Raw genomic sequence first — 17,804 nt, 5'->3', positions numbered from 1 at the left:
GAGACGAGGCCACAATGTGAGGATCTGTCTGAGGGATTGCCCAGGTCCTCAGTAGCCTTTCCCTGCACACCCCTGGATTCCACTAAATACTGAAATTTGATTAGAATTCCCAAATAACTAAGTGTTCTGCTTTAATCTTTCTGGAAATGATGCAAGATGTGTCATCTTGTTAGAGGAATCTTAACACTCGTTCTAACCCACCAAGATTCTTCCACATCCTCTCCTAAGAGGCAGCTGAGAGAATCTGTTCAAAATCTCAAGATCATGAGCTTGCCAGAACCTTACAATAAGGGGAAGTCAACAGAGGTTTTATTAATTATGCCACTAAAATAATATTAGAAATAAAGTGTACTGTACTTTAAGAGCAAATATAATTCATTTGTTCAGGGTAGACCCTTAGAAAGCAAACGTAAAAAGAGACTTAGTTCTCTGCTTACACTGATCGTTACCAAGACTGCCTACTGCTTGTATAACATTTTAAAGCATCTGTAAAACAATCATTAGTTATGTAAACATTTAGAGCTCATCAAATGCAGAGACCAGCAATATACTTTAACTTCTAATCAAGAAGTCACTATTTCCTTAACTATACAGAAACTACTTGAAAAATTCATAAGATCTGTTTCACAAATTAACTATTCAACCATAAGAATATATAGTAAAAATGACAAAAGATTTGTTCTTATAGTTGATAAAAAATTTATGCCAAGGCATTCAAGTAAAGTTACTTTCTGTGTTCTGATTTAATGACTCATTTGAGCGGTGTGTGGCTGGGTGACACAGATGCAGGGCTCGCTGAAGCCTGCTCTAATGCCTGCTGGTACACTCTTCCTTGGGACAGGAAAGCCAGAACAATGTGTCAGACTGCAGCAATATCAAGGCAAGTAAGTGCAGTGCTGGGGATGCTCTGAGGCTGGCCCACAATACTTCTTGACCTGTGAATGTCTGTAAGTACTTCTCTGTCCTACAGGCTCCAGTGACCCAGGAAGCCTAAAAGAAGCAGCAGCAGTGCAGTAATAAACAGGCTCTGGAATACAGATTTTTGCAACCTTGTAATTCAAGCTCAAGACATACAAAGACTGCTTGATGGCTTAACCCTACTGAAAGGCAGGGCCTGACACCGATGGTGTGAAACCACCAGTGATTTCTTAAAAGCTGAACTAATGTAAAATATTTAGTACAAATTTGTGTTCGTTTAACAAACTGCAAAGTTTGTGTCTTTACCCTCAGAAATGTACCTGAATTTGCAAAATACAAATTAAGGAACTCACTTGATGCATATGAACATTGCTTTTACAGGTCATGCATTTGTGTAGAAGTTTACTCGAAGACACTATAATAAAATCAGGCTTCCATTAGCAAAATCCCTATAAAGGATTTAATTCTATAGTAGGTATAACAAAGCCAACAAGGAACTGTAGGCCTTGTAATATCACAATCTTGAGCAATAAAGCTAATCTTCACAAAAATAAACTACTGGCTCCCAGTATTCCTTGGGAGTTGCTAAAAAAGCTTTCCCCTCTAAAAGAAGTTTGCTGAAATATTTAAACAAATGTATTTAGAAGCACACCACATCTTTATGGAAATAATTTGACTTTAATCATAGGAGTGAAATCTTTTAAGAAATCAGAAGTAGAATGAAAAATTAAAAGCTTAACAGTTATGCCAAATCCAAATAATACAATACACGTCATTTTGTCCTAATGGCAGAGAGAGGAAGAATGTCTCTCAGCAGCAAATGGAAGAGGGTGAATTATACTCCTTCATCCCACCAGCCCTCCTTAAAACCCCCTAAGGCTTAAGTTTGCTTTTATTAACATAACATTCAGTTATTGTTAAAAAGTTATTGCCCATTGTTAACAATTGTTGCAAGTTGGACAATCCTCTTTTGTCAAGAGAATTTAGTTCATTTTCATGAAAAAAAGATTTCTCCTGATTCCACAGTTAATTTCAATAAATCTCAGCTTCTTTTATCTGAAAATTAAATCTTGTTATAGGCTAGTTAAGATAGTTGCATATAAGAATATTTGACATTAAAAGGTACTTACACAGACAACAAAACAATAGCGATTAGAGTCCACTCAGGCATTTTGTGAATAATATTTCTATTTGTTAACCTGAAAAGTAAGTAAAAAATATCATTACATTTCAGAGTAAAAGTAAACAGATTTTAACAGCAGAATTTTAAGTCTACCGTTAATACACTGAGTTATAATGAAGCAATTACAGTTGTATCTGACCTATGCACCAACTTTCAGACTCCTTTCATCCTGTAATGGAGGAACTGCAGAATTTCCAATATGTCTCTTTTTTCTATATGAAAGTGGGATAAGAAAGACCAAAAAGAAGCTAATTCTTTGACTATGCTCACAAATAGTCCTGCCTGCTGTGAGCCCCACTGGGAAATTCTCCACAACTGCACGTGTTTCTGAAAAGACAGATCTTTACACTCAGTTTCCCTCCTGTTGGCTTCGGATCCAGATTTGCTGAGAGAGCTAATGTGGAAACAGACTGAATTTTATAAAATACCAGCACCAATCCTCTCATGATTCTCGTTTTTAAAATGGAAACCCAGAATTCTAACTTATGCAATGGGAGCCAGAGCAAATATAAGAGCCATATAAATGTAAGCGAGGTGTGAATCAAGAACCTCATGGGTGTGCAACCAAAGAGTGCTGCTGCACTGAACACCAGCTGACCCCCTTGGCTGACCTGCCTAATAAAACAGATCTGCTCCAAGTCAAGTGCTAATCTGTCCCACAGCAATTCACGTGTGAATTGCCATGGCTGAATTTCGACATGGCCCAAGACACACAGTTCCATGGAAAAGCCCCAGTTAAAAAGGCAGCAGTGACTGTGCCGGCACCCAGAAGAACCAGCAGAATTAATTTTATTCAGACAGATGGCACCATCCAACAGAAATAATGAGAGGGAAATGCCTCCCAGTGTTTGCTTCCTTCTTGCTCTCAGCTTCCCTTCTGTACAAATTCAGATTCAGAATGAAGATACCCTGTTCTTCACACTCACTCCTACAGGCACTGGTGAAGGTAAGAGCTTGTTTAAAATTAACTGTTTGGCAACAAATCCAAATCCAGGGTTTTCTTCCCCAGTAAGACTACTTTGAAAAAAACTTTTAATTGCTTTGGGCAAGTATATAGTTAACAAAAAAACCCCAACAAACAAACAAACAAACAAAAAACCCCCCAAAATTTGACAAATTGAGAAAATGGAAGTACTTGTAATTGTTGAAATTAAAATTCTGTTAACTAATTTCCCAAAATTATATTCAAAGTGTCATTAAAATGCACTTATGAATAGGATCTGTTATGTTTGCATTTATCTATTTCAGAAACCTATTAAAAATTAATAAAATAAATTTGTAATGATCAAAACAATATTATCCTATTTTTCTTCTCAAATCTCCAAGTCTTCAAACCAAAATAAGATTTTGAAGCAATGATTCCTCAAGCAGTGTCTCAACAGCCTGAGTTCTGTTAAATTATGAAAGGTGAAACAATGTTTTGCACTACATATGCAGGAATTGTCACATCTAACTAGAACCAACAGTTCTGGCAAATACAGATTATATTTGCTACTAAAAGATTAATGTTTAGCAATTATTATTTTAAAAAGCTAATTGATCTAGCTGGCAACAAAGCTTGTACCTGGTAAAGTGTTACATTTTTCTGGCTATAGAGCAAGAGCCAAAACAAAGGCTGAACATCTTGGCTCAACACTGATGACAGTGATAAACATTACCAAGAAATGTCTGATGGAATCATCCTGACAGGCAATTCACATGTAACATTCCAGTTAATCTGCTGTGATGAGACACAATGAAAGAGACAGCTCCAGGCCACTTGGGAAAACTCTGTCAGACAGAGAAAGCAGCTTTATTTCAATGCTCTACAAGGAGTTATTATTGATTAGAGCACAGGAAGGTGTCATTCTTGCACACAAACTGAGAGATGCAGTTAGTTGTGTCAATTAACTCTTATTCAATGTTAGTATTGATTGGCAAGGTCTGAACACTAGTCACTGCCATCAATATGCTCTGTATGAAGGAGGTAGTCAGAAGACACAGATAACCAGCAGGAGAGGGCAATATGGGTCTGCTGCTGTCCTACTGTCACTGGACTGGATGAACAGCCAGGCTCCCACCATGAGTAACCTTTCGGTACAACACTTGTCCTAAAACACTTTTGTGCAGCTGGAAAAAAAAGCCCCATTTCAGGCAGATCAGAGTAAAGCTAGCAACCTACAGGTGTGAAGCCTTAAATAATAAGGAGCAGTGGAAGGGCAGTCACTTTCCAAAACAAGCTGGGTGTCAACACCAAGGCCTCTGAAGAGCAAAGCTTTCAGAAAACAGGGAACTGCACGGCCTCTGTAAAAATGGTTCATTAAATGTGTCTTGCCTCCAGCCAAAACCGTTTTTTCAGAACAATCCATGAAAGAGAGGTCTCGGGATTCTGTCATAAGCACATAACGTGGAAATGTTAAAACTGTACAAAACTTTGTGTATGTGATTTGAGTTCTGCAGTGGAATATTTTCTGTTAAAGAGTTGGGCTAAATTCTCCCTCACCTACCTAAAGAAAGAAAACAATAAGCAACTTTCCAAAACGGAACGTCTCTGCTTTCTTGGCCTCAGCGGAGCAGGATACGTAAGCCAGGAAAGTCTGATGATCCCAAATAGCTGTGTGGGTCGCTTAGTTGTTAGTTTGTGGGTCTTGTGGTTCACTCCAGCAAGACACACTGCAGCCAGACTCGAGTGCTCCCACCCCCCAGCAGGACCCACGCAGCAGTTTTCATACCCTAGGAAGGAGCTCAGACAGAGCAGACGGATCCAAGTAGCAGAGGCTTACAGGGTACAGGATAAAGGACTCACAGAGATTCATAAGATGCGTAAAATTTCCACCCCAAATGACCTCCCAATTACTGATTAGTACCCAGCCTGCAAAGGAAGGGAATTCTAATAGGGTATTTGTAGTAATATAGGGGAGTCCAAGGTTAAAGCTATCAGTAAACAAAAAGAGTAAACCCAGAAATGACAAAAAAGACCATATACAGTTGGTTTTACTTTTTTAGACAACTTTAGTTGTCTTCCCATTTAACTACCATCATTGCAAATGATAGCCTAATTTGTAAACAGTGCCTGCTGTGGCAGCAGATTTAAGCACTGCCTAAGGGCCCTGTGCAAGAACTTGGAGAGAGATCACAACTAACTTGAAGTTATAGAAAAGAAACTCAGCAATGCTGGAGCTGACACCTTTTCCTCAGCTGGATTCCATTTCCTGGAATTTCAAGGGAACAATTTGATTAAAGGAACACTCTGCAATGGGGATTGCAAGATGGACATCAACATTATTATGCCAAATATTTATTCCCCTAAAAACCATAAAATACAGATGAAAATCTATCTTCAATATGAAATATTATGCCTTAAAGAAACAACCACACATATACAAACATAGTAATTTCTTCTCAGTTTATATATAAGTAGCTAATTTTCTCTTGATCTTTTAGCAAAGTGCCCTTACACGCTCTGGAGAATTATTTCACATCTCAGTTTTCGTAACAAAAGCTTACAGGCACTGAGGGACTTTGTTTGGGAAAAGCTCTAACCATTCTAAAATGTCTCCAGAGATGTCTCTGGTGTGTTTCTTAGCAGTGGTGATTGAATAAAATGCTGCCCAAAGGAGGCTGAACTGCAAGTGTTCCTTTAAAAACCAATGGAGCTGAAAATTGTTGTTGCTTAGTTCACCACATGCTCTTTTACCCTCCTTCAGCTAAGCTCTACTACAGCCACGTGTTTTATCTACCACCTCCTTTGGCAAGTTCTTCAGCCTGAAATATTTCCAGTACAAAAAGAAGGAAAAAGCATGAGCATTTATCAGTGCTCCTCCACAGTCATTAAGTATTCAAACAACATTAACAAAGAAATTTCTATATCCTGTAAATACAAATGCCATTTAAAATGTATCCCAAGTCTCCCTGCGAAAGCATTCAATCCAAAGCTTGAGAGAGCACTCATATTAAATAAATTTAAACCTACACACAGAACTGGAGATTCAATCTATGCCTTCATCTTAACATCCATGAGCGAGCTCTGGTGTATCAACAGACCTTTCCATAGCAGTAATGCAAGAAGGAGACAGGGCCCAAAGGTTTTTATTGCTTCTCTATTTCCTGTATTTTTTTATTATTTCACTATTAGTGACAAAACTCCATTTATTTGAGATATATATATTATATAACTTGTCTTTAACCACTCCTCACCCCAAACCCTGAAATTCTAAGCAACTGATATGGAATCTTCACAGGAAGAGAGCCCCAAGACCTTGCTTCTATTACCTTCAACTTACTTCCTAACAAAAAAAGACATAAAAATAAACTCACAAAAGTATTATCTAAGAGATCAGAAATAAATCAGGGGAGACTTTTAAAACACAATAAATTATTGCTACATGAGCTAAGTATTGGGATCAAAGCCCAAATAAATTAATTTGGTTCCACTCTTTAAATATATATATATATGTTTCAGAAGTCTATTTTGGCTTCAAGTCTCATTTTTATAAACCACTTCTAAAACTTTACAATCGGGCCACAATGTCTTTGAATAGCAAAAATTATTTAAAATAGAAGTTCTGCTTTTGAGAATCTCCAGGCCTTCTTCCATAATCAATCATACCCAAGTAGACTGAAAGACACCAAATGTAGTTTTTCCAGTTTTATCAATCCATAAGCTAAAGTGACTATTAAGCATTTAAACTGCAGAGCAACAAAACTGTTTTAAGACACGAAGATCCTATTCAAATAACAGGTACCTATATAGTGTATATATATTGCTTCAATATAACCGAAATTATCTTCCCTGGTTTCAGTATCGCCGTTAAAACAAAAGGTTAATCAGAACTTAAAAACACTGCAATCACAGAATCAAGGTCAAACACTAACAATTCTTTTCAATAAAACAGATTATGATCAGAGTCATCAGAAAGGAAGAGAGAATTTTTTGGGGTAAGAAATCCTGCCTATAACATCTCTGTTTTAGTGGCATCCTTCCAGCCCAGATTCCTTGAGGCAAATGCTGCATGAATGAGTTCTGGACAATTCACTGGTAAACCTCACACAGGCTGAGGATGTGGGAGGGACATTTCAAGAGTGACAACGTACACACAGTTAGCAATTGCTGTTGTTCTTTTCCTGACAATACTTGACGATGCAGGACGTGATCTATGTTTGAGCTATGAGAGTTGTGTTCCAAAGGAAACCTAAAAACATTCAGAGAAGTTACCACCATTTCGTTTTCCCTCCTTCTTTATCTCGCTGTTTCCAAATACTGTCTTTAGTCCTACTGACTGAGGCAGAAGCTTCATCTGTGATTGTAAAAGTAGATCTACGTCCATTTAGAATCAGGAACAACACAGGTCAAACTGGACCTTCTTCCTGACTCTAGAAGTTACTGGTAACAATTATTAATCACATTAAAACCATTTAGCCCAGCTGCAGGGAGCCAGAGCAAAGGAAAGCGACAGATCTCAGAAACTCATGCTTAATAGGAGGTGACAAGGTAGCAGAACCTTTAAAAGACTCACCATCATCCTCCAGAGACCACTGGCCTAGTTTTTAAAAATCTACAAATACTCCTGGTGACCTAGTCACTGCCAGGAGCAGGGAAAGGGTCGACTTGTTGGTCCACAGGGAATGTGACATTACCTACATGAACACACAGCTAGGAAAGGGCAGATCTGCAAATCATTCACTGGCATGTTTAATTAATCAATTAAGGAAGAATCTCTAACTAAAGACCAATACTCACCGGAAAGTTTTGACAAGATTTTTCAGCTCTGTGTAAACATCACCTGGAGCAATCTGAAGAGGGCCCAAAACTGCAGGTAATCTAGGGGGCAAAAGACACCAGTCAATGTGCATTTTCTTCCCTTTCTTATTTCTTCTCAAGTAGGAATTCTGCCAAAGCTTATCACAATTAGCAAAAAGAAAAAGAACGACTTTTGTGCAGCAGATCAGGCATGTAGTTTTTATTGCAGCTTCTTCTGAGCTGTGTTTGGGCCACCACCTTCACTTCACAAAGGCTTGTTTTTAAAAATAAGCTCTAGTTCAGAGTGAATGTAAAGAAGAAATATAATATAATTTCAATATAGTTCTACCTGCATTTTCTTACTCATTTCAGTTCCGAAAAGATATTCTTACAATTATGAAGATTGGAACTACAGGCCTTATAAATTTCTCAAAGGTTTATATTTACTTGGTTCAAGAATAACAATACAAAAGGAAACGACATGTCTGAGGTTTGCACACAGAATATACCTAACCTCAGACTTGCACAGATGCAACAGAAATATCACTCCACTGTGAGCTTGATAGTTGAAACCAAGATGACAGTAATCAGAAAATTTCAAAAGAGAGAAAAATACAAGTTTCTCCCTTACCTGACTGCATAAAAACTGATAGAGCACACACACCGTGCATAATGTTTAACTAGTTGTCAGTATTCCCAAATGATGGAAATAACATGCATTGTTTTTCACATTTAGGATTAAACTTTTGCCTCTGTTTACTTGTCTAATAGTTAATATCCTCTTGCATTTGAATTTCCAGCTATTCACATTCATATGCACACAGTGCATGGTGCATCAGTACCACTGGAAGAATCGAGATTTCTGTTCTGTACCTCACTGCACGTTTTACAGAAACTGAACACAGGACTCTTATGATGCTGGGGATATTCCCTGCTTTATCACAATGAAAACTGTGACAGGATCACTGCATCACCTCAGGAAATGTAAAACAATCCACACAGGCAAGACACTTGCAGGATAGTTTGATTCCATGATTGTTGCCTGTCCACACATGTTGCAGGTAGAGAAAAACAGAAAGGGTTTTTTTTCTTTTATTCTGAGGGGAAGTTTTGGTTGTGGGGGTTTTTGGTTTATAAGAAAAAAGCTTCTGCAAAACCTAGTTTGGCTAGCTAACACAAACTACAGGAAAAGTAAATACCCCTAACAAAAATCATGACCTTCAAAGACTCATTTATCTGCACTGCCTTAACAGTATTTTCAAGGTCCTCTCCACTTTGACAATTTAATAATTCTAACAGCTTTTTAATTTCAACAGAAATGCCTTAATTTATTTTCTGGGACTCCAAAGCCCTTTTATATATATGAAAAAGGTCTGATGTTTGGCAAATTTTAAGATTCAACTCTGAGGGCCTTTAATGCTTGTAGCATAGGGGCATACCGGTATCAGCCATCCAAACGTTGACTAGAAACTCTTTTAGTAGAACCTTTACTCAAAGGATTACAAGGTTTGAAAACGTTGTTTCCTTCTCTGTAGATTTTTTTTTACCAGTAATAGTATGCTTAATGTACAAGACAAATATTTGCACTCCTCCCAGTCAAGTTTTTCAGTTTAAAATTGAGCAGTTGGTACGTGCAGACTGTGCAAAATGACATCTGCAACTGTACCACAGGTGGCTGTTGCAGAAATAAATAAGTGCTTTTGGGCAAGACTGGGTTTAAGTTCTGACTAAGGCCACCCAGAAAAAGCCAGGCCCATCCTTGGACAGCGTGTTTGTTACTTAAAATGTTGATGAAGAAGCACCAGCTTCAGACTGACATTTAACAAAGTAAAGGATACTTACGCTTTTCTCAGTTTTTCAAGGACGATTCGCTTTCTGATCTGCATTTGTGCATTTGAATCAACAAGTGGGAAGGTAAGATCTTCAAGTTGATCATCCTGTGTTAGACAAAGCACCTTAGCAGCTATAACCTAGCATTTAATTAAAGTCAATGCATCAAGATAGTCACAGATTATCAATAAATGTTTAAACATAAGACTGCTCTTATCTCTGAATACAAAAAAACCCCAAACTGTAAATTTTTAATGGACAGAAGCTTGCATAACCTGACTCAACATACAGCGTGCAGCCAGCACACTTTTCTCCTTCCCTGTGTGAGACACTTACCCACTTAGGATGGCAGAAACAAAATAATAATTCTTTACAGGCCTATTCAGGCTTTACACAGCCTCCAAACTATTCCACTGCACACTTACTTTGCCTGTGCTTGGATGTTCCTCTTCCTGTGCGTGTGTCGCTGCCTCTTCAGCCAAGACGCACCTCCCTTTATAGAACTCTTTCACTCGGAGTTCAAGGAACTCCGTTTCTTCTTTTAACTTTTCGTAACTAGGCACAGGCTTCACTACTCCACCTGGGCCTGTGAAAGGTAAAGAATAATTCAAGCTGTTTTCGGACTCTCTTACAGCAACAGCATTAAGATCATCAGCTGTATCTAAGTCATCCTCATCAAGTTCTTCAGTCTCCTGGCTGGCAGGTGCTACGCACTCTGATGAGCACAAAGAAGTATAGTTTGGGCCATAGAGAAATTTTAAAGTTTCCTCAGTTCTCCATTCCATAAGTGTGTGCCTAAGCACTTCCAGTAAACTGCCTTTGGAATTCCTCAGTTCATGTTTTCTATATTCTGCGGAGTTAGCTAGTGTTCTTCTAAGATGTTCTGCCCCTCTTTTGCTCACACCAAGAAAAACTATTTGTGATCCACAGGTATTTTCACAGACTTCTGAAGCACTTGATTTCCCTCGAGTAGTATTTTTTGAAGGCGGTGCAGTTATTTCATTATGAACAGAGCGAGCACGCACTTCTTCCTGAGCGTCTAATTTACAGTGAGAGAGTTGTTCAGTGGCTTCTACCACATCTGAATCTTCAGTTTTAGGGCTGGGAGAGACTTTCTGAGCATGCTTTTTTTTGAGGATGCTTTTTCTGGGCAATTGCTGTGCAAAATCGGCTGAACTTGACTGACTTCCTGGTAGGACAGATGAAATAAATTCTTGCTCGTTATCGCTGCTGCTGTCACTGGCTGTGCCGTGAGAACCAGCTTCCCATGGCTCTGAAGGTATCCCAGGATTTTCAATGTCAGATGCTTTAATTACTTCATCACGTAGTTTCACCTCTTCTCCAGACCGTCCACTGTAACAGAAAACACCAGCTATCAACGAAATAAGAAATGGGTGTTACCTGCAGCAGCTTGTCATTCTCATGTAAGAATGATAAACAAAGCATTTTTCCCCTCATAGAAGAATGACTTTTTGCTTTAAGAATTATAGGTGCTCTTCTAGAAGTCTTCTTGAACTCAGAGTTGTACTGTTCTACAATCAAGATGACCAGAACAGAGACTATTTGAAGAAGTGAGTTCTCAGCTGATTACTGTCAGTTAGAAAAGTAAATAAAATATTATTAAGGACAGTAAAATAATATCAGACTTAGCAAGATGAATAGTGCCATTTTAAAATAAAGACAGGCATGTTAAAATAAATAGGAATACAGTACCCTATAATCAGGAGGACAGCAGAGCTGTTTGACCATATGTAAGTTTGCCACCTAATGGCCACGGGTTGCAAAAAAAAACAAACAAAAAGTCACAATGCACAGGGAGGTACAGAGAGATGACAGAGTGGTGTGATTTCATTTTGGCTGATACAGACATTTTAGATTAAGAAGTACAGAAGCTTTCATCACAAGTAATTGGCACAATTTTCTTTATAAAGAATAGATGGCATAAAATATGCAAAATACAAACAGTGTATTTGTTTCAGATTTCAACAGGCTCAATTAAGACACACAATCCAAGAGCAGCTGTACACTAAATCATACAGATCAAATATGCTGGCTTAGAATCACAAAGGAAAAAAAATGTTGTGTAGGTTCTAATAAGGTCTTTTCCACAATACAGGATATCAAAGATTCCCATTTCACCTGACGTGATACTAAAATTTCTAACTATAGGTGCATATAAAAAAAAAATTAAATGGATCAGTGTACCTCTGTCCCTCCTTCAGCAGTTCTATATCTGGTGGTCTGCAAAAAGAAGACACAGAATGAAGATTTTCCTGCTAGATCAATTCTCTTCAATTACACATTAAATATAAAAATAAGTTGAGTTTGGAAGGGACGCCTGAGGACCCTGTGGTCCAACACCCGCTGTTCAGAGCAAGGCCACAAGAGCAGGTTTCTGCTCACATGTGCACAGAGAGGGACTGGTGTGCTTGCAGCACCAGGCTCTTACAGTGAACAACATTGAACACAATCAGCAAGTCACACCAGTGTTAGTCAGAAAGGCTCTAGTCTGACCTCCAGCTTGTAATGCAACTGTCACCAGCAGAAGGTTTGATCGGCCGCAAATTCATGAAGCTTAAACCTTGAAAACCTCCAGTGATGGAGGAAAAAGGATACTACTCTCTATGACCTATGCATTCAGCTAGTTTCTTTTGCTGAAAACCAGGAGACTATGAAAAGTAGTGTCTTGGAGAATGAAAGTTGAATGAATTCAGCAGAATATTCTCCATGCAAGTCCTTGTTGATCAATAGTGACACCCATTGGCTCCACTCATTATTGCAAGCCTGTGTTTCCTTTGCTAGGAACAGACTGCATTACACTGATCCAAAATGTGTATTGCAGGAACAACATGAAATGGGCAATCTGAAATTCACACAGGAGAAAGAAACTCTCCATGGTATAGCCTGCTTTCAGATGCAAGCATTAACAGTCTAAGCTGAAGACCAGTGCCAAGTGCTGTGCTAAAGGTGATCAAGACATGCTCACGTCTACTAAATAGGTGTGAGTAGTACTGAGCCATGACAATTATTGTAATCCATATGGCAACAACACATTTAAAATGAACACTGTGCTAAGCTTACACCTTAACATCAGTTACCTCTGCTTCAGTTAATTCATTTTGATGCACTTCAGCTAATTCATGAGCATCACAGCTTGCACAGAGAAGTAACAGTCTCAAAAAGAGCAATGAATGTGTAAGATTATACTTACTCATCTTCTTCTCTCATCCATACTGGACTTTTAGAAATTTGAGCTTCGAAATATTTAGATGCTCTATAGCAAAAGTTGCTGCAAAAGCACTAGAAATTAAAAAAATTAAAGAAAGCAAAAAAAAAAATTACTAAAGCAAACTTCAATACTCATAGAAAGGTACAAAAGTAATTGGTTTTTATGCCTGTAAAATTAAGTACCAATTCATATTTCTTTTCAAGACTATGAGCAGGTTTTTAATACATCTGAGAAACCAAACGTATCAAGTAGGTCTATCCCATTCCCCACAAGCCACTTTTTTCTTCTTTTTCCACATTTTTCCGCTTTTTGTACTTTCATTACATACTGAGAAGCAAACCAGTGTTGACTTCTACATAACAATAATTAAAAAAACCCCAACAAACTGTTCAAAGAACAAGTCATAACCCAACAGGGTCATACAGTTTAGAAGACATGCGCTTAATAATGAAAAGACAGGTGTTTAATAATGAAATGTTGGTCAGCAACAGAACTTGTTTTTTTGCAATATTTGGAACAACACCTAAAATTTTGCAGCATCTTTGAAAAACTGACTTGCGCACTTGCATCACAAGGGAAGAAGACAAAGCATCCCACTTCTTCTCGGAGTCTTGCCTGGCTGCCTGAAAAAGCAATTCCTAGAATTTCATGTATGGTGGAGTTGTCACCAGAGGAAAGGAAGGGATGACAATGAAGAAATTTGTTCTGTAACTGGAAACATTTATCTTACAATTTAGTGTCTAAACATGTGCAGGTGACTGCATATCCTGTGAAGTGGCAAAGATGACTTTTATACAACCCCATGTCACAAATGTCTATCACAGATCAGCTGTACCACATTCAAACTGCTAGCCAAGCAAAATTTTCCATGTTATGTTTAAATATAGAAAATACGTGGGGTTTTTCGTTTTACCAAAGACAGCACCTGGAAACTGAAATGCACAAAAACCTTCTGCTCGTGAAAATGATTTTTTGTAAGAACCAAACACATTGGCTCTAAATCAAAGCCACTATATGAATGCTGTTACAAAATGCATTTCTGATGTTGCAACTATTAAATACATTCTAGAAACAAACTTGTTACCATACCTTTCTTTCAGTGATATCATAAACTCTGTTAGTTTTTGTTGAAATCTTGTACTTCTGCTTTGGCACCTAAAACAGAGTGTTTTCACCAGCAAGACTGTTATTTCCATGGTGACTACACAGAAAACTTCATTCTTAAGTGTAATATGTCCTGCTTTAACTGAATTGCATACTACAAACACCTTTTCTCTCAATTCTGATGTTGTACCTTCTCAGCTGTAAGAACCTCAATTTATCTTCAATCATATACATCTCACTACCAGTCGAAGACAACTTTAGATCTACAAGGAAGTCAGTGATGAATAAAAAACAACAGAGCTGCCGTGGCAGACACTTTCCTCATGTGTAAGTGCTGAGCAATTACAGACAGGTCCTTCCTTGATTCATGACATACATTTTTACAGCAGATGTATATGTATTCACATAATAATATTCCTGCATTGCATTACTTTTTCTCTTTGATCCTTCTCACAGACACTTGTGGCTATACTGACAAAAGAACAAGATTAGAAAATTTTCTCATGCACAAAGGAAGGCCGTGAAGCCCTAACTCATTGATCTTTATCACTGTCAAAGCAGATGCTAACTCATTTTGCCATGCAGTAACTGTTGCCTACTGATCCAATTTTACCTCTCACTTCAGAAGGATTATACTGAAATGGAGTGATATGACGCCTACCCCATTACTTGGCAGCATTTTAGTCTTTTTAAAGAAAATGCAAGAGAATCAAAATTGTGAAGAGATTCTTATAATAACAGCATTAATGAAAAGCAACTTACATTTTCCAGTTTATTTTGACATAGAGGATAACCACATAGTTTGATGATAGACCGTTCATCAACAATGTCTTTATAGTGAGACGGAGTAATGCACTTTCCCTAAAATGACAAGAAAATACTTCAACAACAGAAACTGGAAAATACATTTTTTGTACTCAAACATCTCATAAGCAGGTAAGTATTTTAAATTTTATCAGTTATCTAGTAAGTTTAATAAACAACATTTAAAACCTACACAGTAAAAATTATAAAAGGGTAAACAGAAAGAAGACAGACACGGGCACTTCTTTTTACATATACAAGAGCTTCATAATTTTCCTCTATTTATGTTTTGTACACCTATTTACCAGCTTTTTTACAACCTTAACAGGAATAATCATACTATTCCAGCAAGACTGTGCTGCCAGATAAACTGTGGTGCATTTATAGAAACTTTGCCTAAATTCACAGATGATGTGATGTAGACCTAAATATTTATACTTCATCTACCAGTCCAGAACCACAGAGGTATATAAAAAGGCTGTGATAATAGAGTGAGGATTCATAAATGTTATATACAGTCCTGCAAAACTAGGGCATGTTTTCACTGCAGAACCCTTGAAAACAAGGCAATCATCATCAGCTCATGAGAGAGGCAATCAATGGTTTGTCTATTTTAAACTGCAGTAAATTGTCCAAGAACTTTGGAAAAAAAAAGCAGCACATTAAGATACAAAACAGTACGAAAACGTGCGACACCTACAGAATTTAGAAGGAACTCTTCAGTAATGTTCTCCTCCAGGAGCTGTTCAACAATAGACAACGCTTTTCTCTCAAATTCAATCTTCTTTCTCAAAGCAGCTTCCAGAGCCGCTTTCCTATAACAGAACAGACACTGAATGACACAGAGCGCAGATTTTCATAAACAAATTTCCAATCATATCTTTATCTTTTTTCTGAAATACAGTAGCTTACACTTTTCTGCATCACACCATGTCGGTCAAACAAAGCAACAAGTAATTGGACCAGTAATTCTGTTATAACCACAAAGGAATTTCCAACCTTGTTTTATTTTGTTTTATTTCCACCCTGATCAGGAAAAGTATTGACTCTAACTGCTTTGCAATACACCACTCAAGGTGGCCCTACTCTTCTTGCAAGAGGGAAATCAGGAACTGGCTGGTGAAAAAGCTTAGGACACAGAATTTATGGAGTGTTTTTAAGGGAATAGGAGCTGGATAAGACGTGAAGAGTGGGAAGAAAAAAGGACATGATTGCATGTGAGGTTACAAAGTAAAAGAAAGAATAAATCAAACAAATGCTACTACACTAGATTTCCAGAGTGCTTTTTAATGTGAATAAGTGTAAAGAAGTTAAGATGGCAAAAAGCAAGCATTATAAGGAAATGCAATTGTGCAGGTTGGATTCATAAACTTTTAGTATATTATACAATGCACCTATGTGCATGCTGTTAGGAGTTACACAGCATCACTCCAAACAAGCCTGCACGATGTTGATGCTGATCTCCTGCAGGTAGTCATGGTACTCTGAGAAAGACGAAAGACATGCAAGGCAGAGAATGCAATTTCAAAGTGAGGTAAAATGACACAAACATCACTTTTTGTCAGTCAGAAACTATACCTCTGAGCAGCATCTTCATTCTTTGGAGCAGCTGATTGCTTATTTCCTAGAAATCAAATATAAAAATGTAGAAATACAGAAGTTAGTGTACTTTCTTTAATACTGGAAAATACGGGAAGATGAAAAACATTAAAACCCCTAAACCTCTAAAAGCATAATCAAGACAACTGCTTGGAAACCTGCTTTTGATGGCCATGACTTCAGCAGCTAGTGTTGCTTAGACACAAGTGTGAGGACAGGCAGACCCAACACCTCCCATACATTCATCATGTTCTGTATACTCAAAAAGATACGGGAAGAATAATTCTGACAGTAATTTTGTGCCAGCCACTCCCGCCCCGGCTCTCCGGCGCAGCGTTACCCCCGCCCCGCCCCGTCCTCTCGGCGGCCCCAGCGCTGGGTTTGCTCCCAGCCGGGTGCAGGGCCAGCACTCGCTCCCACAGACCCGCCACTGCCACGGCCGCCCTCGCTGCCCCCGGCCCGCGCCCCCACGGGCGGTGACACCGGGGCTTGGGCCCCCTTGAGACGAGGGCAGCGGGGAGGGGAGATGCCAGGGTGTCATGCTTCGAACACAAGGACGCAGCGCTCGAACCCGCTGCACGATCGCTGTCGCGGGCCGGGGCGGGCGGTACCCGCAGAGCCCGAGGGGACGGCGGGTCCCGGACCCGCCTCGCCCGTCCCGCCGCCCATGGCGCCACGCACCCGGCCCGGCCGAGGCCCACCGAGCCGTCCCGCCGCTCCCCCCGCCACAGCGAGTTGGGCGAGTCCGCCGCTGTGCCGGCCTGAGGGCACAGGGAGAGCCCAAGGCGCCAGGCGGGGGGAGGAGGGGCGGGCGCGGAGCCCGAAGCCCACCTGCGCGGCGCCGGCGGGGCTTGCCCGTGCCGGCCGCCATCGCCGCCATCGCCGCCCCGCCCGCCGACCTCTCACCCGGGGCGGAGCCGGGCTGGGAGAGGCGGTGGCGGAGCTCAGGGGTTCGGCCGGACGGGGCTGAGGTGAGGGCTGCTCTGTGGTTTTTAATTTACCCGCGTGTTACGGGCTGAGGCCGGCAGGCTCAGTGTTGTACCACCTAGGGAAGGGGCTGGGGTGTATGTTTATCGGGAGGAAGTTTGGTGAGTATTAATAGAACGTTTCATATGATCCAGATTCTGCCCACTTGCCGCTGAAACCACCGAAAAGATTTAGTTAGAAACCGGATTAAGTATTAAGGCCGGAGACATCTGCGAGCTGGGCCGGTAAATCCCTGGAGCAGCGCGGTGGGTGTTCGGAGCAGTCCCAAGGCTGTAAGTACCTCGTAAAGTTACTCAGGGGTGAAAATGCAACAGTATTTGCGTTCGAAAGAACATTTACGTTATTCTGGAAGGATTAGTAACATTCTGTGAAATAAACAGCTCAATTAGTACGGCATGTAGTAATAAAGTATGTGGTAATGACCAAGTGAA

At 39.5% G+C, this 17,804-nt stretch overlaps 2 protein-coding genes across 10 annotated transcripts in view; one reads left to right on the top strand and one right to left on the bottom strand.

The window, feature by feature from the left end:
• RPAP2 (RNA polymerase II associated protein 2) overlaps positions 1–17,281 on the bottom strand; it is a 29,377-nt gene extending 12,096 nt beyond the window's left edge. The window contains exons 1-12 of one of the 4 annotated variants that reach the window (XM_027890681.1): positions 17,218–17,253; positions 16,366–16,411; positions 16,207–16,271; positions 15,488–15,602; positions 14,746–14,844; positions 13,969–14,034; positions 12,862–12,950; positions 11,856–11,891; positions 10,076–11,003; positions 9,663–9,757; positions 7,821–7,901; positions 2,049–2,117 (exon numbers count right to left, since the gene is read on the bottom strand). In XM_027890681.1, the coding sequence (XP_027746482.1) occupies positions 2,049–2,117; positions 7,821–7,901; positions 9,663–9,757; positions 10,076–11,003; positions 11,856–11,891; positions 12,862–12,950; positions 13,969–14,034; positions 14,746–14,844; positions 15,488–15,602; positions 16,207–16,265 (1,637 nt within the window). In that variant the 5' untranslated portion in view covers positions 16,266–16,271; positions 16,366–16,411; positions 17,218–17,253. Of the gene's footprint in view, positions 1–2,048; positions 2,118–7,820; positions 7,902–9,662; positions 9,758–10,075; positions 11,004–11,855; positions 11,892–12,861; positions 12,951–13,968; positions 14,035–14,745; positions 14,845–15,487; positions 15,603–16,206; positions 16,272–16,365; positions 16,412–17,067; positions 17,141–17,217 lie in introns of those variants that run through there. The other 3 variants (XM_027890683.1, XM_027890682.1, XM_027890680.1) reach the window with 3 other exon arrangements.
• GLMN (glomulin, FKBP associated protein) overlaps positions 17,247–17,804 on the top strand; it is a 35,544-nt gene continuing 34,986 nt past the window's right edge. For 4 of the 6 annotated variants that reach the window (XR_003571986.1, XR_003571987.1, XM_027890679.1 and 1 more), the window contains exon 1: positions 17,381–17,645. The gene's annotated coding sequence lies outside the window, so the exon portion shown is untranslated. Of the gene's footprint in view, positions 17,358–17,380; positions 17,646–17,804 lie in introns of those variants that run through there. The other 2 variants (XM_027890676.1, XM_027890678.1) reach the window with 2 other exon arrangements.

The sequence above is a fragment of the Empidonax traillii genome, unplaced genomic scaffold (genome assembly GCF_003031625.1).
Source record: "Empidonax traillii isolate 1590-97213 ecotype Southwest subspecies unplaced genomic scaffold, ASM303162v1 scaffold295:size639837, whole genome shotgun sequence".
NCBI classification, from domain to species: Eukaryota; Metazoa; Chordata; class Aves; order Passeriformes; family Tyrannidae; genus Empidonax; species Empidonax traillii.
This window is presented reverse-complemented; position numbering and strand designations above follow the sequence as displayed.